This window comes from Nothoprocta perdicaria, unplaced genomic scaffold (genome assembly GCF_003342845.1).
Source record: "Nothoprocta perdicaria isolate Ctin4 unplaced genomic scaffold, notPer1 scaffold_241, whole genome shotgun sequence".
NCBI classification, from domain to species: domain Eukaryota; kingdom Metazoa; phylum Chordata; class Aves; order Tinamiformes; family Tinamidae; genus Nothoprocta; species Nothoprocta perdicaria.
In genome coordinates, this window is record NW_020455468.1 from 657,223 (window position 1) to 679,192 (window position 21,970).

Genomic DNA, 21,970 nt, shown 5'->3' on the forward strand with positions numbered 1-21,970 from the left:
TTTTTTTTTTTTTTTCTTCATTTAATTCAGTCTCCTATTCGTGGATTCCTTGGGCAGGATTGAGCTTCTGAAAAAGTCCCAATTAATTCCCAGGACAAGAGCATGAGAGAACTTTTACCAGGGAGTACCTGGGGAGTCCCCGGGGCTTTTGCCATCCACCAAAGGATTAGGATTTCTAAATCGTGCTAGGGAAGGGCTAGATCATATTCCTCTTTAGCATAGGATTAGCCAGGAGGGATAAGGCTCATGTGGTGACAAATCTAATGCAGATCCTCATGTATCTCTAGTAATAATATTTCTCCCAAATTGTATTGTTGCTTGGAGACAAAGGAATGGCAGCAGAAGGGGAGATACTCTGTAGGATTTTCTCTCCCTTGACCCTCTGAAGGCTATCTTAAAAATCACAAATGGAGCCTCTAATATCTGCTGATATTGAGAATGAGTAATGTAACTTGGCAGTGGAAAGCAATATTTGATCATTCTGACTGCTTCCTGATGCGACTGAGATTTAGAGAGCAGTGTGATTAATAGCTGGGCCGATTGAGCCGATTAAAAAAAAAAATCTTTCAAAAATTAACTAAATATATTTATCTTCTCAATCTGGCCCTCCTGCTGTGGGCACCAGAGGTAGAAGCACTACTGTGATGTGTCAGGAAGCAATTATGATACTAATAAGCCAGCTGCTTTAGCTGGTCTCTAAAATGAGGAGGAATAGTGCTAAAGGAGCACAACATAGTTTAATATCTTTATGCCATTCTAGGAAGACTGATAAACATGAGCACTAAAGAGCACAGGCTATCTGGAATATAATGTCTGTGTCCAAAGTGTTCAAGTTTGCATCTCTTTATTCTTTCCTAATATTTTGGGGCATTAAAATAAAAGTAGTCTATTGAAAGTCATTTGTTTCTGAAATGCTAAGTCAACAAGGTACCAGTGTCCAAATATGAATTCAGATTTTGAAGAATCCAACTATTAAAAAAAAAAAAAAAAGAAAAGGAAGAAAATCTGGATCTCCTTCTACACCACAAGTTACATGTGACTGCCACAGGAATAGGAATGAGAGCTGGGAGAATTACACTATATTCACACTGTCTTTCTAGGATTATAGATTGTTTTTTTCAATTAGGTAAAATGATTCCTGGAATTACATTGATATGCTAGATGGATGGAAGGTCTGAAGGACATTAGATCTGTCTAACTAATAAGCCTCTGTCATCTCTGTATTAACAAATGTATAAAATTTACCAGAAAGGTCGATGAAATATGTTCCTGGATATTTCATCAAGGATTTGATGTTAGAGGATTTGGGTTAAGAAAACTCAGTCATACAACTGGGCTAAACTTAGTTCAAATATACAAGAGAACTAATATTTTCTGGTTCAGAATCTTGCACATGATTAATTGCATTAGAAACTTTCATTTGGAATCTTTGGAGCCTTTCTTCATATTATGCAATTAAGATATAGCATTCCTGATATCAATCATTACACTAAAGTTTCCAGATTTATTTGTTTTCAATTTCTTGTCATGCCAAGAGAGGTTGCATGCCAGTTATTCAGTATAAATGATTCGAGTTTTCTGAATGTACTCAAGCTAGAAAAGCAGATTATAAATCACAAAATGAAACTATGAGGGTACAGGTTTGTTGAATAGCTTTGCTCACTCTCTAAGCCTTAAACTACATGCTTATATGATAATTTATACCACTGGTTAAAATGCTATGTTTTGATCATAAACTGTAGTTGTTTTGAAAGGAGCACCCTGCTCATTTTTCTGATGTTATAATTCTCTTGACTGTTAATTTATCACTACAATTTGATACCCATATTTCTCTGTATGTCATTTGCCTGAAAAATAATGACTCATAAAAAAAAAAAAAAAAAAAAAAAAAAAAATGGCTAGGGACCTTTTGCCAACTGATTTCACTCAAAGTATCTGTGTCTTTTTAAACCACTTGCCTAACTTCCATAATTAGTTGCACTGAATGAAAATGGGTAAGACTGAACATAAATTCCAACATTTCACCATATCCTATTTTCTTCCTTTTGTATGTTTATGTACATATATGTGCATACACAAATATATGTGTATCTTCTAAATAAGTGCTAAAAGTGCAATTAGAATTTCAACTGGCAAATTACATATACCTCTTCTTTCTACCGTTTCATAGGACCTGAGAACCTCTTTCAACTTCAGGTAGCATCCATGTTATTTTCAGTACAGGTTTGCTGAGATAGTTTAGAAAAAAATATACAAACTTTGCCTAAATTCAACTCAACACAGACCGAATTTTAATCTAATATTGAAACAACTCCTTTATTTTTGTTAAGACTATTTTGTTATGTTTCTCCTTGATTCAAGCAAATTTTTTTAATGCTTGAGGATGAGATTGTATCAGCTAAGTCTTGGAAGAAAATCCCAGAAGGAAACAGAATTATCTATATTACCTATCCACTGTCATTTTCTATTACTATATTATATGTATTGTCTATGAATTTATGTGGTGTTCTGCAAGTCTAGTTCTGAAAGATATTTTCTGATATAAATGGTGAAAAATAAAACCACCTTAAATTAAGGTTTTGTTACCGTCAAATCTACATCTCTTTATTTCTTTGAAACAATTGGTAATTTCAGTAGAAGGCAGGAAATAAGGAAAGAGGTTGGTGTTCATCCATTCCAATTCTGATACACTTAAATCTTTAGAGTATTAATGATAGTCTTTTTACAAGATTTTACAAGATTTTTTAGATCATAATGTAAATATGTATTTACCTGTCCTGCTTTCGCATTTTCACAAACAAATGTTTCATAGTATTTGGCAAATTCAGGTGCATGGTCATTTATGTCTAAAATTCGGATGAAGACAGATATCTGGCTACTTTGCTTGGGATTATCTGAAAAAAAAGAAAAAGAGAAGAATTCATAGTTTATTGTAAAACCTAAAAATTTTGAAAACATCTGAAATTATCAAATATTATTTTCCCAACACACATCAGAAATGCTCATTTATCTTGATCATTATGATAGATCAAAGAACCATTTGAAACAAGTGCATTTATTTTGAAATAATGCAATGTCTGTTTAAATTGATTTTCATTAAAAACAGGCCACTGAGTTATTATTGATGTCTGACTCAAATTCCACACATCAGTGTAACAAATGAATCATTTCAGAGAGATGTCTTCTGAGGTAGAGCTGTCAAGAGTAGCATTTGTTAGTTCAAATCAGAAAAGCAGTTAAATTGTGTCAGTCAGTTAAAAAATTTTAAAAAGTCAGTTAAAAAAGTTGTCCCTTGTTGCTTCTTTGTAAAAAAAATGTGTATATGTAGCTGCTATCATCAGCTGATATTAAGAGTCTTGATCCCCTCTGTTAAGCTACAGCTGGAGATGAATCTAACAGCAGAAATATTGAAAATGGAGCCTGTATTTGGCAAAACAATGCAAGAGTATATATGAAGAAAAGGTATTAGTCTTCTTCAAAATGGGTATATATCTCTCTCCAAATACCTCTCCCTTCTGTTAAGCATCTAGATGCTTGAAGTTCATAAAGAAGCGTGAGGAAAGAAGAAAAGAAGGAAAAAAGCTCTTCCCTGCAATCAGTTTTCTCTCCCTCTGTCCCCGCTCTGATGCTTGTTTTTGGTTACTGGATAGGAAGAGACATTCAAGAGACATCCAGATGTCTTCAGCAAAAGTGTCCAATAAAACATTAAAAAAAAAAAAAAAAACAGAGGAGAGAGGAAAGATGCAGGGCCAGGTGGTTTTGCTTAAGGCCTGGTAATTTTCTCTGGTCCTGGCATCATAGAATCATAGAATCACAGAATGCTTAAGGTTGGAAGGGACCTCAGAGGTCACCTAGTCCAACCTCTCTGCTCACGCAGGGTCACCTAGAGCACCTTCAGCTGAAGGTGTTGCCTGAGATAGGTTACAACAAACTGAGGATAAATATAACTTTTCCACTGGCTTGAAGGGGTGACTGTGACAATTTTTTTTTTTTTTTTTTTTTTTTTAAATCTGTCACAGCCTCTTTTTTTCCAAGGATTTCCCCTGAACTAGGGACTGAGTTTAGGACAAATCCAGCATATCTCTTGGTACCTAAATAATTCCTGGAAATTCTCAGAGGACTTGCCTAATAATTCCTCTATACAATTTTGTTCAGCTGAGAACTTCAAATCATCTTTTTCTCCAGTGGGCAAAGATAGTAGTAAATTGAATTTAAAACTACTCTATCCATTGACAGTAATTGGATAAGGGCAAACTTAATGAACAAGTTAAACCATAAATACTGAAAAGTTTCATTTAGTTAGTTAGCTTAGTTTAGTTTTAATGCTCTTCTTGCTAGATAGTCTCTGACTTACTTATTTCAGTTGCTATGACAGTGATATTGTGCCAGGGAGTTTCTTCCCGGTCAAGTGGCTTGGAGATAAATAAGGATCCATTTCCTGAATAGATGTTGAATATTCTGTCAAGGTCAGTATGCCGATCCACAGAATATCTGTCAAAATACAGTACACCTGAATGTCAATGTCTATCATTACGGTTTAGCTCATAGACAACAATAAAGTTTTTTTAATTTTGCCTATGGTTAACAGGGAATGTTTTCCTTACAAGTACCTGAGCTTCCTTGCAGTTGCTTAAGGAGCTCAGCATGTTGCAAATTCGGAGAAACAGGTTTTAAAAACAGGGAGGGAGATGAAGGTAAAACCATTTATGTAGGCAGTTTATTAGAGACTGATATTCAAAATCTTATTTTAGCTTATAATGTTAATTTCAGAATAGCAGCGGCTTAACTCAAAGTGAACATACTTAGATAGTATTTTCACAAGCTAATTGCTTTCTGAAGATCTCAGCCATCAAAGGACACATATTTAAGATATTACTAAGTATCACTTGAAAACCAGATAATTTTGCTATATCACAGTGACCATCAAAATCATAAGAAAATCTTTGGATTATGTAGTTAAGATGGAAGTCCTTTAAATCTAATTTTAACACTTTCTCTTGCTTAGTTCTTTCCTATGAAGAAAAAGTCATTTTTATCCGTGTTGGCTGACCTAGAGGCTAATAATTGCCTTCCCTAAATAGGTTAAATTATTGGGGATTTTTTCATAGTTTACTTAAAAATATTTTTTCTTTTTCTCCTCTCATAGCTCCTTCTACAAATTGTGCTGCAGATCATACCCTTTTTGTTCAGAAATGTAGAAAGCAGGTTTCCTAGTCAGCTGTATGGTGAATATACAAATTTCACTGTTGTATTTGTCACTGCAGATAATAATAGCAGATGGCTAACAATTACAGCAATTTCACAGTACTGAGCATTTACCTCTAATTGTTATGACTTTCTCACAGTCATTTCTTATTTAACATACTGTACAAATGGTGATCATTAAATAGTTAAGCCACAGAGCAGTGTAGGCAGGTTAATGTCTAGGGGGTTATTTTCCTTGCTGACTCTACCAAAGGTGCAATACAGAAGGCTGAGTGCTATCAACCAGTGAGGAAGTGGAAATACACCATTTGAGTATCTTACATAAGATTAACTTTGGAAGCATGGCTTAAAATTATAATTCTGTGAAAGGTTTGGTGAAGGTGCTTAAGCATGATGCATGTTACATGCTGATCCCCTCACTTTCCTTTTATCTTGTTCCTCTATGCTCTCTTTCAGAAACATCTGCTATATTGTTATTTCTGTTTGTTATATAACAACAGATATTTCTCTGCTACACATTTTTCAGTGATCTTTATGGGAGTTAGCTACTTGTGGGGTTAATTACCCAAGTATTTACTCACTTTTACATTGCATACATATCACATTTTATGTATGAGATTCAATCTAAATCTAAATCACTTTATTTTTGTGTGAGGACTTACTTTATTGCATTCTTGGTTATGTCTGGATCCTGGGCTACAACCTGCCCAATAATACTTCCTTCCTTGACATCTTCATCTACCTCTATTAAATAATAGGTTCTGCTGAACACTGGAGGCTCGTCTATGTCTTCCACAGAAATTTTGACCAGAGCTGTGTCTTTAAATGGGCCCAGCTGAAGAAAACGGGGATCAGGGTGAGTGTTGGTTGCTTCCACTCTTAAGGTGTATAACATCTTGTTCTCAAAATCCAGCTGCTGAGGAGCAAATAATAATAATAAAGAAAATGATTAAAAGAAAAGTCAATCGGTTTTATAATGCTGATTTAGAAGTCTAGGCATTATTAAGGGTATAATTAAAACTGAATAAAACTGGGAGCTTTATCTGCCTACTACTTGTTCATATTCCCAGAAAAACAGATTTTCTCTTACAAGAGGGATCAAGCTACAGAAAAGTAAGAAAATTCTTTCTAGAGTTAGGAGCTATTCATAATTTTATTTTTTTCATCTCTATGACAGTAACCCAGTTATGCCAGTTCCTAATGGTTATCTGTCCTGCATGCACTTTCCTCCCTCCCTTACCATCTACCCCTGTTCTGTATCAGGAACAAACCAGACTTACCTCTAAATTCCAGAGTGAGAAGACAAATTTTGAACTCTGATGTCCAATATATGTGACATTTACATTATAACCTCAATGTCCATACTCATCCACATGCTTAAAACTTATTCAAGATGTTACCAAATCTAATGTCAAGATGTTACATAAATTTAACACTCAAAAATTGGGAAATGCCATATTTAGAGTTCTATAGAAACTGTAGAGCCTGTGCTCCTTGGTGAATGACTGACACCAACATTCCACCACCAGAAGAAACATTAACAAAACTGTCCTTTTCATTTTGAACCTTGTACCCCAACATATATTTTTTTTCACTTGCAGTAACATCACCTGTCAGTGTTTCCTAGCATATCACCCAGACTTCTAGCTTTTTAGAAATAAGAAATGAAGTGTGTAGATTCCCCAAAATCTTTACCTGAATTACACAAGTTCCATGTTAAGCAGACATTCCAAATTTAGGGCAATTCTGCTTATTAAGTAATCAGGATGATCTCTGAACTATTCATATTCATTCCATACATACATAAGTGTATATGTACTTAAACATTCATATATACATCAGTATGCATGCACACACACATAAATATTCATGCATCTGTCCAAAAATGGTTGCATACAAACCTATGTTCCCTATAAATATAAACTTTTCACAACAGAAACCATGTGAATAGAACTGAGCATAGTGTTTCTTGTTGACATTATCATAGGAGCCGTCCTTATAGAATCTCTTCTAATGTCTAATGTCTAATAACAGTAACGGTAGTCTGGTAACACCATCACAGCTTTTTAATAGTCCAAACTCTCAAAAGCAATCAATAAATAATCAGGGAAGGTACTTTGAATTGAATTTGTACCTATTCCTTTGCACCTTAGGCTTCTGTTGACCTGATATGCAGCAACTTAAGTTTCAACAAGGTTAGAGTTAAACCAACAGAGCTTTCAGATGTTGAAGATCTGAGCTCAGTGTTCCACATAAAAGACTCCGTTAGTTTTCCAGGCAGATTAGAGAAGAACAAGTTAGCCTCGGAGGTATAAGTTCATCAAAATTAAACTGTCAGGCAAGCCTTGGACCCTTGTGAGCCGGGTGCCACGGTCAGCTGATGAACCCCACTGCAAACTGAACCCCTCCACACCCCAAGGTTTTTGTAGCCCTAATTCAAAACCACTGCATGTGAAAGTATATACACCAAACAGACAGTAGCCGCAGAAATATTGCTTTATGTGAAGTGACATGCCAGGAAATTTCCCTCAAGACCTGAAAGTAACAGAAAGATGCTGAAGAAAGAGAAGAACAAAACTAACACCACAACTCCTTGGCAACTTGACCTCTTGCGAGATCTATCCTCCCTTCCCCTAGAACAGGATAAAATAGCCTTAACACCTGGAGAGCTAAGTACATACAAAAGTGAGGGAGAGAAAATAAAACCTTTTTGACAGTTATAATTCCTTCCTGTGTGTCCTTGTCAGTGATGATGTCAAACATGTCTGATCCATCCCCACTGGAGATGCTGTACTCAGTCTCTGCATTCTCACCCACGTCAGGGTCATAGGCTTTAATTCTGCCAAGAGGAGTCCCAGGTGGTGCAGATTCAGGAGAGCTGAACTGGTAGGTACCTGTAAGATTGAAATCAAGCATTTATTATTTTGAGGAACTTTGTTCTTCTGAATAATATACATCTTTGGTTTCACCTGGATTTTTTAAGTAAATTGGAGTTTGAAACATTTTAAGGAAAAAAACATCAGTCACCATAGTAAACTTTGAAGCATGTTTCAAAGCTGATTGACAAAGTGTCAAAAAAATTCAAGGGATTCTTCAGAGCAATTTGTACTCTCTTTTTAATACTCGTTTTCTTATTCTTCATCTATAGGGAATACAAAAGCACATTAATATGGCACTGATTTTAACATTGATTATTTAATTGTGTACTTTTTTGTTTTTGTTTTCATTTTCTCAGTCTTCTAGAAAAATCCCCACGTGTTCTGTTTTCCTAAGACAACAGAGTTTTAGAGACCAGTGTGGATTTTGGAAAGAGGCTAGACTAGAATAGGATTTTTTTTTCTCTTTTGAGATAGGTGATCAGGAGGTGGTTTATCTGAAAGTAATGCATTCAGCTGTTATTGATAATATATGCTAAAAAGCCATAGTAAGGAGCATTTGGATACATGTTCATGTTAACCGCTAAAGCTAATTGAAATGCAGATACATTCGGTTTTTCTTTAATTTACTCTACACATACTTTTTGTGTTCTTTTAATGGTTGGTTTCATTTAATGTTTCTATAATCAGGTTTTGCTAGAAAGAATTCTGATTACATAGACATTTTAATCTTGAATATGTGCATGAAAGGTGAATTTATATGTATTTTCTGACAAGAATTGCAATGAAATGTAATTGCAAAGATGGACTGTTGCAGAAAAAGAATTAATCACATTGTTTTATTGACCAGTTACAATTAGACAATGAAGAGTGGTAAGACTCAGTATGTTTCCAAATTAATATTTTCAGATGTTTATTAGAAAGAAAACATAAGAATTTTCTGATATTGTAAACATTTTACATTTCAGAACCTACAGTTTATTTTCATCTATTTACTCATGTTAATAATATCAATTTACTCAGTGAAGTGGTATTATTGAAGAGTACTCTGGACTAAACTAGCACCTGACAAGATGTACAACAGTCTAGAAGGGACCTGTATAAATTGCATTGAGTTACACTATAATACAGCCAAGTATCTTTTTTGGAGCTAGCCCATTTCCTCTATTTACATGTCCTGTGCTTTCTTTTAAGGCACTTAAATGGTCCCAAAGGTTCCTTTTAAGTACAAGGATTACAGCAGACATTTGAGTGCTGACTGAGTCTTTATCCCCAATTGTATTCTCTAAGTACAAAAGAGTGTCACTGGAAATACCCCATATTTATATAGATATATAACAAAATGGAAGCTAATGCTTGATGCTAAATTGTATTTGCTGTTGCATATTCAAGACTCTAAGGGAAAGTTCAGCAGTAGTCTGTTTGGCTGCAATTTGCACAGACTAAAATGCATGTTATTCCCTTAAAGTAAGCTGAAAAGGGGGTGAAAATTAGGTTTCCTGGCAGCTAACTGTAAGTTTGAAGACTTGCTCAAATTTGGGGTGTGGCAGGGGAGCCAGCAATACTGTAAGAACAGATTTAATCATATCACTTTTGACTACTTCCAAAAGAAATAATGTCTGTAAATGGTTTTTGCATCTGAAAGCATTTCAGCACACTGTGTGAGTGCTGTACATTTTGGGCATGTGAGAGGGCTAGTTTGGTTTAGGGTACAGTTGAATTCCCAAAGCATAAGATTTTCATTATGATGCAGTTCTGAAGAGGCTTTTTCTCCCACTCCATTAAAAGGCTTAGGGCTTTTGATTATACAAGGTCAGTGTACTTTCCAGGATATAAAATAAAGTGGAAAATTAATTAATCCTTTTTCCTTCTGAAAAACTGATACTCTGCACTGTAGTCTGCTACTTTCCTTTCTGTCTCCTTTCAGTACCAGTATTTGGTTCCTCAGTACCTTAGTGTTAATTCCTTTTGCTTCCACTTGCAATTCACCTTCTGCTCTGGGCCACACTTTCACTTACTGCTTCCTCACATGAGAGACTGGGGAAGGTTATTGCTTTTGGAAGGAGCAGGTTCCCAGAGCTGCTTAGTGCTTTGAAGATATGCTCCAGTTCATAGCTACCTGAGAAGAAATCAAAACCTCCAGATGTTTCCTTATGTTTGATTTACTAGGGAATGTAGAAAACCATCCTGCTGAGGAAAAAGAAAATGACAGGGAAGGATCATCAGTAAAATGAAAATTGCATCCTTGAATAGGTCCCAAAGCAGGTCATCTATAGCCCCTACTATGTGTGTCAGTGAAGTTTAAAGCAGCAAGCTACAGAGAGTATTCTGTGAGGCATGAAACATCATGAATTTCTCTACAATTAAGGACCCAAACCAAAGGTTATTGAAATCTTCAGAGCTTCCACAGACTTCCCTAGTTTTCAGATCAGACTTCAGCTAAGCTTGAAAGAGCACCAGAGGGAACAAAGTCTAAGGACACCAAGAAGCCAAAGTTATTTTGTGGTTCTACTCATTGTTTTAACTCAGCAGCCAAGCCTGCAGTGCAATACACTGAATTCTAATTTAGGTTCAAGGATTCCTATTTGCCAAAATATGATGGCTCCTGAAGACAAACATGATAGCTGGCTAAGAATTTGTGGCTTGAATTTGCCATATGTAGGTGACTTTCAGCAATTAGACTCTGAGCATGAATTCAAATAATGATATTTTCTTTATAAGAGATTCAGTACTGTTCTTTCTCCCTCCTTTATAAAAGAAGCAAACTGTTATCATGAAAGGAGATAAAACCAATACATGCAACTTAAAAAAACCCTGTCTTTTATGCTTTCAGGGTTTTCTAACATTTTTAAAATCTGCTCTAGGTTGACTTGTTTGTTATCCTGATTGTACTTATCGCCATGGTACTGAAGTGCTTTTCAAGTTTTCTTAAGTCCAGGAGTGTGTTTTCTAAATCAGTCTCCCTTGTTCTGTCCTTGGTGAATCTCTTATGAGAGACAGTCATGTCCCCAGTCAGTGCCAACATGCAGTTCAAAATTTATAATGTGGACCTGTTTCAGTAGGTGCTAAACCACAACTGCAGATTTCTTCCATCTACAGACTATCAAACAGTTATCAGAAACTGATTATAACAACTTGAGATTGGTTTTAAACCAGTGGCCAAGTATGAAAGGATCTGTAGTATATTGTGAAGATTTCTTTATTGTGCATCTTTCTGTTTGCCAGTTTGTAATCTACAGAGATATTTTTAAAAACCTTAATCATGTCTAATGTGGTCTAGATTGTCAAAAACCTTCAACATCAAGAGCTGAATGCAAATTACAAGTACCTAACCCAAATGGTCAGGTTTCCAGCAGAGCATACCAACCACTGACTCTGACAGCTCAAACTGGTAGGCTATAAAATTTAGCAAATGCTTTGCTTGTCTTAGCATGTGGACTCTGTCTTTAAAGACTAAATCTTAGATTTTGTCATGATATTTCTATAAGGTCTTTCAAATACCTACAATTAACCCAGGTTAATTTTAACTGCTCATATTATTGTGGAGAGAGGCTTATTTTTCCAGCAAAAAATTTGCCTTTAAAAAAGGAGGTAGAAATTCCTGTTTGCCTTAACATTGCTGCAACATGAACAGACAGCAGTGGCCTTAGACATATTTAAAAAAAAGCAAAGAAAAAGTAGGAAAAAGTAAGAAGATCCCAGATGCAGATGATGACGATGAAAAGAATGATCTTAGAGAAATACTTTGAACCCCAATAGTACTGTTAGATGTTCCATACTCTGGGGGAAGCGAGGAGGATTGTCGTTGACATCAGTCAGGGTGATGTTCACGGTGGTGGTCCCTGATAGTCCTCCCATCTGGCCTCCCATGTCTTTGGCCTGGATGACCACTTGATATTGTTCCCTATTTTCCCTGCTCATGTCCGGTAAAGCAGTTTTGATTATGCCTTGGAGAAAAGAGAAAAAGGAGACAGAAAAAAAAGTAGAGCAAGAGAGAAAGGGGAAGGATAAGGATAAAAATAACCCCCACACTTTAATTAAATGTGTTTATGTAAGATATAGTGTGCACAGCAAGCAAATATACTTTAAGGTGTATTTTTAAGGCTTTCAATCTATTACTGATTTAATATGACTTTAAGAAAAGAGAATATAACAAAGACATTATTCACTGTTTGGGATGTGCTAAATCACTTATTCTTTTGATGATATGCATAACTGTACATTGAATTAATGATACTTTTCAGCTACGTTTTTTTTAAAGCTATTATTTTAATAACATGTTTAACTTCTAGCCCTGGTGATATTTTGGCATTATAGCACAAGGCAGGTCTCTGTCTTATCTTGGATTCATTACTTTAGACTGTGCTAGTAGAGTCATAGATGTTAATGACAAATGGGAACCATAATGAACATCTAGGGCTATAGGTAATAAAATAACTAGGTAAACATTTTAAGTTAATACTGGAAAATCACCTTCAGGTGTATCATTCACAAACAAGCATAGCTAGTATGTAGTTATGCATAAAATAGCATAAGCATAACTTAAGTGTCTCAGCAATTTATACACAGGAAGAATAGAGACTATTTTAAAACCTGGTGGCTTTGTCACATTAAAGTGCTACCTAACAATTTAATCCCAGGTTAGTTCCCTATTAATACTGTAACAATATACTCTTATAACTGCTTTGGCACCCCCTTGCCGGGTTTCACAAATAAATTAGTTTGAAAAGAAATTAGATATGGTAACATCTTCCAAACATGTCCACAAGACTGAGAAATTCATGGACCCTTGTACTGTTGATTTTAAATTTTAAATTCTCAAACTCAAATGATTTTGTTCATGCACAGAAGTAGAACTGCTAAGCAAAACAAGGTTGTGCCTACTAAATCCTATTTCTATTTAGGATTAGGTATCCGCTAACATTTGGTGGAAGGGAGGAGGTTGTACCAAAATTTTGAATACAGATAACAAAATTGTAATTTTTTTAAAATTTATTTGTCTGATTTTTATCCATTTTTTTCTGTGTAAAAATGTCAAGAGCTTCTACTGATTAAGTCTTGCTTCCATTCTATTAAATGGCTTAATTAAATAAGCTTTCTAAATAGCTTAATTAAATAGCTTTCTAAAAAAAACACTTTGATTAAAAAGCTGCCAGTGACCAATAATATATTGCATGTATTTATGAAAATGTAATTGTTACCTTTGAAGATTTTTCTTCCTTCTGATCTGAACTTGTTCAGCTCCTTTTTTTTTTTTAATGAACAGTTGAAACACCCAGAAAATGGTATTAAAAAAAAGTTAATTACTTTCATCCTTTGTGATATTTTCAACTCTTACTGAATTGTAGACTCTCATAGTGAACTTCTTACGGTGAACCAAATGCAGCACTTCTACAATCTCTTTTTTTTTAAAAAAATGTATGTATTGCAAGAACATGTCATTTCATGTCATAAACTGGCTGTAATATTGAAAAATAGAGTTAAAAATGTCCTGACCCCTACATCCTGTCTCTGTTGCTGCAAAAAGTAGGATGACATGAGTTGCTAACCTGTTTCTGGATCCACTGAGAAATATGGCTGTCCTTGCAGGATACTGTACACAATTTTGGCACTGTTTCCATAGTTGGCATCATCAGCATCTGTGGCTGTCACCTGAATAACAGATGTACCTAAATGGATACCAGACAAGGAATCAGTGGATTTTCAGGCAGCTACTTCTTATCAATCACATAGGCTTGTATTCCAGTAAAACAACTGAACAACATCCACTGGAGGAATCAAGTGTTATTCTCCACAAGCAGAATAGTTAATTCCCAAGCAAACAGTAATATAGATTCACATCATCCTCATGACTAAAGCTAAAATCATTATCACTTAATCTCTGGGCTTCAGTTAAACTGAAGAGAAAATGCATAGGGATTGGCACATGTCTTTGAAAACCAGTGCAGCTTTAGTTTTCTTCCTGTAATCAAACAGATGTGAAGATTACTTCTTGGTAAAAGCATAACATCAGTTGAAACTGTTCACAGAAGTTGTAGGTACCTTATGTGCAAAAGGAATTATTAAACTTTTTAAATCTATCTTAATCAATAAATTGAAACAAATTTTCCTATACTCATTTTCTGCTAGACTGACAATCTCCAAATACCAAATGTCAGTTTGAATAAATTATTTCACTTCATTCTAAATATTTTTTAAAATATTTCAAAAAACAGTTCAAATTTGGAGTAAGAGGGTTTTTTTCCCCCTGTCCTTTTACCAAAACTATTCTCCTATTTGGCAGAATAATTGCAGTTCAACAACAACTACATTTTTTTTTGCATAAAAATGACTCAGGTCCTAGGTCACACTGATGAGCATATAGGATATACAGGATTAAGAGCAACGGGAGACAATGCTTTGGATGTAGTTTAGGATGGATGGATTAGGAGCAAATGCAAGCTTCTGTAAAGCCCTACTTATGAGGTTTATAAAAGGACAAAGATATTCCTGCAAGCTTTTATTTCTAAGTCAAGATAATTTTGCTAACACAGCCGAGAACTGGCAAATGTCTGGATAAATGCGGGCCGTCCAGCAGTTAGAAATATAAAGGTCCTTAACTCCTTGCCATGGGGATATGTCTGAAAAGAGGAGAAGCTCTTTGCCCTATTTTTGAAGATTATTTTTCTTTGACTATCTTGCTTCCCTTATGAACTTTGTCCACTTTAGGGATATTCCCCTTCCTGTTTTTCTTTACCTTCAGTGTCCCAAACTGAAGTTCACCCAGATATTTTGAAGCCATCCACCAATCTAGATTATACATTTAGGAGATGAAATTCACCTGAGACTAGTGAAATTACAATGTCTCATGTATCATGTGAAGACATGGGGAAAGTAGAAATCCAGAGTAACCAAAACAAAAGAATTATGAGAGCTGTTTTTTTTGTTAGGTCCTCTTCAGTGCAGGTTTTTTGAAAGTACATCATATAGGTTTATGTACAATACTTGTATTGTACATCATACAGCAGTAATATTGTACATAATATAGCAGTAATAATGACCACTATTTCAGATAATTGGATTAGTATGACAGCAGATGAGGAATACTCCTCTCCCTTCAACAAATCAGCAGACAAAGGTACAGAAATTCTTTGTCCCAATTCATCACACTTTGAGGAGGATTTTTACCACCAGCACTCAAGATTACTTTTTGCCTAGTTAAACGGTTAACAGTCATCTATGCATTAAGGTGAGCTGTAAAGATAATCCTGAAGTGAAAATTTAAGGACAACTTAATCTCTAACAGGCTTCAGCAGAGCTATTGGTCTGATCACAAAATGAAGAATGTTCTCCTATAAGAACTGTAAAACTCTGTGATTCCTATCTGCTTCAAAGCTGGCAAATAAAGTAAAGCCAGTGCCTCCATAGTACTGTTAGTGAAAGGGATCAATATCATGTGCCATCCTTTTTAAAATGTACAAATCAACAGTGGAATGAGCATCATGTTCTTATACTGTGTGCTACCGGAGCAACTGAAAGGTAAGAAAGAATTAGAGGAAAACAAAATAAAAACAAAAAAAAAATCTTCTGCAGGAAAACTTACTTCTCTGACCCAGTTTTGGCTCTGTCTTGGGACTGATACACTAGTTTGAGGAGGGACATAAAAACTGAATGCACGTTAATTTTCTTCTCCTGCCTTGCAGATTTTCTAAAAAAAGTCATCAAGCCTGTTTTGAGAGAAATATATTCACATATATGTATATATGAAGACAGGTTTTTCAAAGCTCAGAGCTGTCTTTGAGCTATTTCTGTCTTTGTCCCTTTGGAATGTATATCTTTGTTTCCTTAGGCCATATAATTAATGTTGTGGAGAGTGCAGAAGACAAGCTGTAACCCTACAGAAACTTTGGAGGTCACTACCAGATGATTTAAGTGGATCTGATATAGAATGAGATCCCGCTACAGTCTTCAGAATATCAGTGCTTTCATCTGTTTGTTCAGTTCTGTAGAGTGCTGAAAATATAGTAGCATAGCAGCTGCTGCTTCCCAGTAAACTAACAGTACAATTGGCAAAAATGAATAGCGATAGTGCATACTCAGAAAAAAAGTAGTGTCAGCATGCAGTTCAAGTTCACTCTGAAGAGTGCAAGCAGAGAAAAGTCTCTGCTTGCAGGGTCTGCTATATCATAAAGAGGGATTGTTGTGGACTATAGGCAATTCTTGTACAGCTTCTTTTCCTTTCTTTTTTATTTGGAGAAAATAGATGCTGCATTGGAAGTCAGGAATTCAGTGAGTGTGGGTAGTAAAATGAAGCAATTTAGAACTAGCTATGAAGGTACTGGTAATGGGGTAAAAGCAGATTTAGGGTCTTTTTAAGTATAGTCACTTATGGACTATTCCAACGCTCTCCTCCTCCCTTCAGCCATCCCGTTAAAAAAAATCCATAGAATGAGGATATTAATATAATTTTTGACTAGATTGCCTCACTAGGGTCTCTGCTCACATTTGCCAAGTTGATTTATATTATGAATCAGACTGCTAGGATAGAAATTGAATCCTGCCTCTCCTGAGACCTTCTACCACTCCCACCAAAGTCACGGGAAGGATCATCTGAGTCTGAAAACTTGAAAGGATGGTAGAGAGGCGTGTATGACAACTCCCTTTTGATTTTCACCTTGTTTTAAAATTAATACACTGCTATCATGCTTGTCAAGCTTTGAGCTAGGCTCTAAGATCTGTTCCAATTAAATTGCTTTTACACCACAGTTAACAGAGAACTAGGTATCTGATAAGGATGAGCTGGAACAATGAGCAGTTTCTCTTGCCCAGCCAGGTTTTGCAGTCACCTGCAAAAGATGTTACTACAAGGTAAAGTAATGAGTCCCTATACTTGATGTTAAATAGAAAGAAGAATCTTTTCTATCCTCTAATATGTCAGAAGAAAGTAGGTAAGATACAAATACAGCCCTCATCTAAGGGCTACATTTCAGGGAGAGTCGTATTCATAATTATCTCTGTGTCCTCCATGTCAGAACTGGCTAGAAAGATATCCTTATAACTAAATCTCCCAAACAGAAACATTTCTCAGAGTGTCATTCTTCATAGCCACGTAAATATTTTGGCTAGGAAACTGGTTCAACAGACGCCAGAGAAAATGTGATATAGACTGCAGTAGCAGCCAAGGGAATAATAAATACATAATTCATTGCAAAACAAAATTAACTCGTGTTCCCAAGTGAACCCAAACCTAGCCAGCATGCCCATTCTATCTCAAGATAGGCACTAACTGTGAGAGTTTAAGAGGTATAGCTTATTTTCTTTTTGTTTTGTTTTGTTTGGATGAATTCTTCTTATTTTTTTCAGGCACCTTCCACTTTCCTTTATGGGCTTTATCTCTCAAGATTTCTATGCCTGCAATGACTATGAAATAGCAATTTCTTCAATGCGTTGAATTTGCCAAGCCTCATGAGCACTGTAGCTTCAGCATTAATTTTCTGGTTTTTTTTGAGCACAAAACAACCTTAGATGGTGACTTAAGTCTAGAAGCTTAGGCAACTTGATGAGATATCTGTTGGAAGTGGAGTCCTATAAGAAGAGTGGAAAAAAATGCAGGAGTATAATCTGAGAGAAGAAAAATCTAGATTAAATATATCCAGAGTAATGTTGATATGAACACACTTTTTCATGTAAAGTCTTACTCTTCAGCATGTATCCCTTATTCTTATTTGATTCCTTCTGTTGACAGAAATGAAAACAGCTCCCGATAGTCAGGAATAGATTTTGAAAAAAAACATTTCTTTTTTTTTTCCTGTAGCTGTTTGAATAGTAATCTCTATCTTCAGGGTATCTCATGCATATGTTATGTTCTTAGTCTGGTGCTTTTAAGGATTCTACTATGCCCACTGGACCCAAAAGTGAGAGCAATACTTTAAATATTATTGAGAACCTGGGAAACTTTATTTCTGGAATTTTATAACTTCAAAATCCTTCTTGAATTTGATTTTGACATTTTTTCAATATAAATATGATTTCAGATCAATTAAAGAAAAAGAAAAGACTTTGGCCTTATAATATAAAGTCTTCAAAAACCTCACGTGTAAATTAAAACATATAATCATTTTGAAAATGCTGAAACAAGAGGTTTTTGACATTACCAGAAAGCTCCATTTCTATTTTTTTCTCAACTTCTATCAAAAATGACAATTATTGAAAAGTTCTTATTTTTCCATAGATTTTTTTTTGCCCAGCTCTGTTTAAGAGAGAGCTCCACTCAAAGATGAAAGCCTGTTTCATTTTCAGAAATAGAAGACCAGCTGGATTAAGTGGAGAGGCAGGAAGGCCTTTGTCTCCCTAAAGGACAAGCTCTCGTGCTTGCTTCCTGTTTTCAAGCACAATGACCATCTGCTGTTCATCAAGTTTATTCATGGAGAGAAGATTTTAGAAGTGGGTTACTTTTACAAGCTGAAAAGAATTAGGAGAACTCTGGAAACCCCCTAGAGGAAAATTTGGGAATTTTATTTTGATAGAAGCCTAATGAAGATAAGTGAGGGATGGTTTTCTTAATTAATATGACTCCGGGGTTATTTTCATATGGACATAATACAGAAGCACCCCTGCTGAAGACTCAAATGAAATATTAAGCCAGTTGCAGAAATATTAAGGCATATTAAATTAGTTTTCTTTTTGAGAAAAGATCTTTTTTTTCTCAGTGGGTAGAAGCAGTCTGTGCCTACACAATGGTCTAGAGAAACTTTGAACTAGGAGCAGTCATATGCAACTATCCAGGCTTAAAGAGTTTTGTAACACATATAATTCACCACTAGGATCTCGTTACCACATCATTTGGACTACACCACATCAGACTGCTTCCTATCCAAAGGGCAGGACTAAACAAGGTTGAGGTATAACCCTTATGATCCTTTCAGTTTGACTTGAAGATGTCTTAAATAAAAAGCTAGAAGACTAGGGAACTGCAAAGTGAATTTGCTCCTTTGTACATGACCCCAATTTACCAGAGATTTGGTAAGGCTGCTTTTTCTTTGATATAGAAAAGGCTGAAAGGTTGGTAACATAAAGCGCTTGTAAGAGCAAAGGCAAATAAATAAAAAAAGCAGAAAAAGAGCAAACATCAACAGGTAAGCAGATAAATAATCCCAAAATAGAAGAATAAATAGGTATGACTGAAAAAAAACAAATCAAATAAAGTTGTAACAAATGAAGAACAGATTCAAAGGAGCAATAACATGACATTTGAAAACCAAGAGAGAACTTAAAATGTAGTTCATTGAATAGAAATGTATAAATAGAGGGAAAAAAAAGTAAAAAATGGCATTAAATAGGAGATCGTATGGTTCATAACTTTAATTTTACTCATTTAATTATTTTGAATAATCTCATGTATAGCTGTGATGTAAAACTTCATTTCACTTCAAAATCTGTTGTCTCATTTTTGTTCATATAATCTCACACAATGGTTAACTAGGATGTCAACTGGTGTGCTCGTGCCTCTCGTTGGGTCCTATTTCCTCTTTCAGAATGGCCTTTTCCTCTCTTTCACTCTCTACTAGTGAAACCAAATAAAACTTATCCTCCCATTATTCAAACATAAGATGCTGGATTTGCATAGCTTTATTCTGGAAACACTCCTCTCATATATAAAATGTGGAAATAACACACACCACTTTTTATGTATTGTGCTTCTAATTCTGTTGTTTTTTTTCCTCCGAAGTTGCCTTTTAGATGACAGAATTAAGTCGTGTTTTAGATTATGCTGAGGTACTCCTTAGCATGTACACACTCTAGTGTGAATCCTAATAACACATGGATGCAATGTGATAAGGCTACTATGTCTATAATTTCCCTGAAATGCTGAGTATGGTAGAAACCTTTGCTGCTGAATACAATGCATACAGCATTGTAAGATAACTTCTGAGACTGGACTGGAAAAGAATGTCTAAACCCTTGCCCTCCTGATGTCCAATGCCTTCATACAATAACTTCAGGTCTCCTTTGGTAGTAATTCTAACTGTGAAGTACCTAAAAGTGCCTTGGATGAGAATTTGAAAAGCATTATGGACACAGTAAGAAGTGCAAAATTGTAGAAAGAATGAGAAGTGGTGTGAGATATTAGTGACTGAACAAATCTGTGTATGGCTATTCTTTAAGATAGGTTTATTTTCCCTGCTCTCACCATAGGGTCACGTAACTTCCGGAACAACAATTTTGGTGCCATTAGATGGCATTGATAAGATAGGAAAAAAACAAACAACAGAAAAAGTGACTATTTCAAATGTTAATGTTGACTAGCTAATACTAGCCTGGTGGCAAAAGAAATACAATGATCTGTAAGTGATCTGCCATCCGTAATATATGAACAGTAGCTTAGAAGTTTTTCCTGTTTTGTCCATTATGCTGTATTTTCAGTCTATATCCCAAAAGAAATGAAAACCAATTTAAAAAAAAATCAAAAATTTATCCTTAAAAATTCTATTCAAAATAAATGAGAAAACTTATCAGTTGCACATTTCTGGACCTGGAACTGCTGTGCATATGGTAAGGCTGGTTCAGCTAGAATTAGTTGCTAATGAAACCAATAGATTGAAACAGCAACAAGTAATGCCACAATATGGCAGATAATTACATTGGTTATTTTTTCTCTGACCACATTAATCCTTTTACAGAGCACCTGAAAACAAGCCAGCTTTACCAAGAAGCATCTGCAATCCGTAGTGCATAAGGCACAGAAATTCCACTAAATGAATCCCTGGAGGATTGCATCCTTTTTAGAGAGGAGGCTTGGGGAACTTGGCACTTTGCCCAAGATTTTAATTTCTGGAATTCTCCAAAATAGAGAAGCAACTTTCATCTGTATTTATGAAAACCTTAAGATTTGCTCTTTCTCAATCCTTCTAGATAGTAAGTAGACTCCAAACAATATTTCCTGAAGGCTGCACTATGACTATCTATTCATTTAAAAACTTATTTCATAAAAAGGAATTACATTACAGTTTTCAGCTGTATTTATACAATATATAAGATGAAAGCAATCATTGTTATTTCTTCACCACTGTAAAGACCTGTTGTTTATTTAGCTCAGCTTTAAGAACGCCATTTATTTAGTTCTTTTTCTGTGGTAGTTTTGCCTCACTCTCAAAACTCTCTGCTTTACTCCTACACCATTTTTTGGCCCCCAGATTTTCTTGAGGACCTCTGGATAGCTTTCACTTACAGAAAAGAGGAAGAGAACAGTTTTCAATAAATGTCATTTTATAGAACTAAACTTGGGGTTTATGAGGCGCATGACTGTGTATGCACTTCAGAGGACAGCATGCTCTATTTCACAGAACAGAGAGGCCTATGTTGTTGGAGTGCACTGCTTAGCTTTCCTTGCCTAGCTTTCACCTACTCTCTTATTTTAAGCCTGGCTTTTGCATTTCTTTACTGGATTTTGGAGAGTCTCTTTGCTGTGGATTTCTATCTTATGCCTTGGGCTAAAACATCACTGTCATTTGTATCTTCAAAATTCCTTTTTAATACAAGTTAATAGCAATTGTAAAAGAGTCTCTAGCTTTTCTACAAACATTAAGTCATCATCAGAAACTGCCTGTTAATCTCTACGATGACCAGGAGAATGTAGTACTTTATTATTAATACAGCAGACTAGAGTCCCATTTGTTTGAACTGGGGGTGTTTTTATAATCCAGGGGAATTCTTGCTTGGGTGATGATCAAGTCTGTCTTTTCTAACATTAGTAAAACTGCAGAATGTAGTAATTTTCTATGAAAATGCATTAAAGTACAATATTAGTGGTAAACCCAAATTTACATTAATTTATTATGCGATTCATGAAAGCTTCTTACTTCTGTCATGGTTAGATACTGTGGATGTCGTCTGAGAAAATGATAACAAAG

The 21,970-nt window shown here is 35.3% G+C and overlaps 1 protein-coding gene across 1 annotated transcript in view; it reads right to left on the reverse strand.

Annotated features, from left to right (window-relative positions):
* CDH9 (cadherin 9) overlaps positions 1-21,970 on the reverse strand; it is a 65,831-nt gene that overhangs the window by 10,061 nt on the left and 33,800 nt on the right. Inside the window, exons 3-8 of the mRNA XM_026039802.1 lie at positions 13,631-13,750; positions 11,861-12,028; positions 7,912-8,099; positions 5,868-6,121; positions 4,355-4,491; positions 2,773-2,894 (exon numbers count right to left, since the gene is read on the reverse strand). Coding sequence (XP_025895587.1) covers positions 2,773-2,894; positions 4,355-4,491; positions 5,868-6,121; positions 7,912-8,099; positions 11,861-12,028; positions 13,631-13,750 — 989 coding nt within the window. The remainder of the gene's footprint in view (positions 1-2,772; positions 2,895-4,354; positions 4,492-5,867; positions 6,122-7,911; positions 8,100-11,860; positions 12,029-13,630; positions 13,751-21,970) is intronic.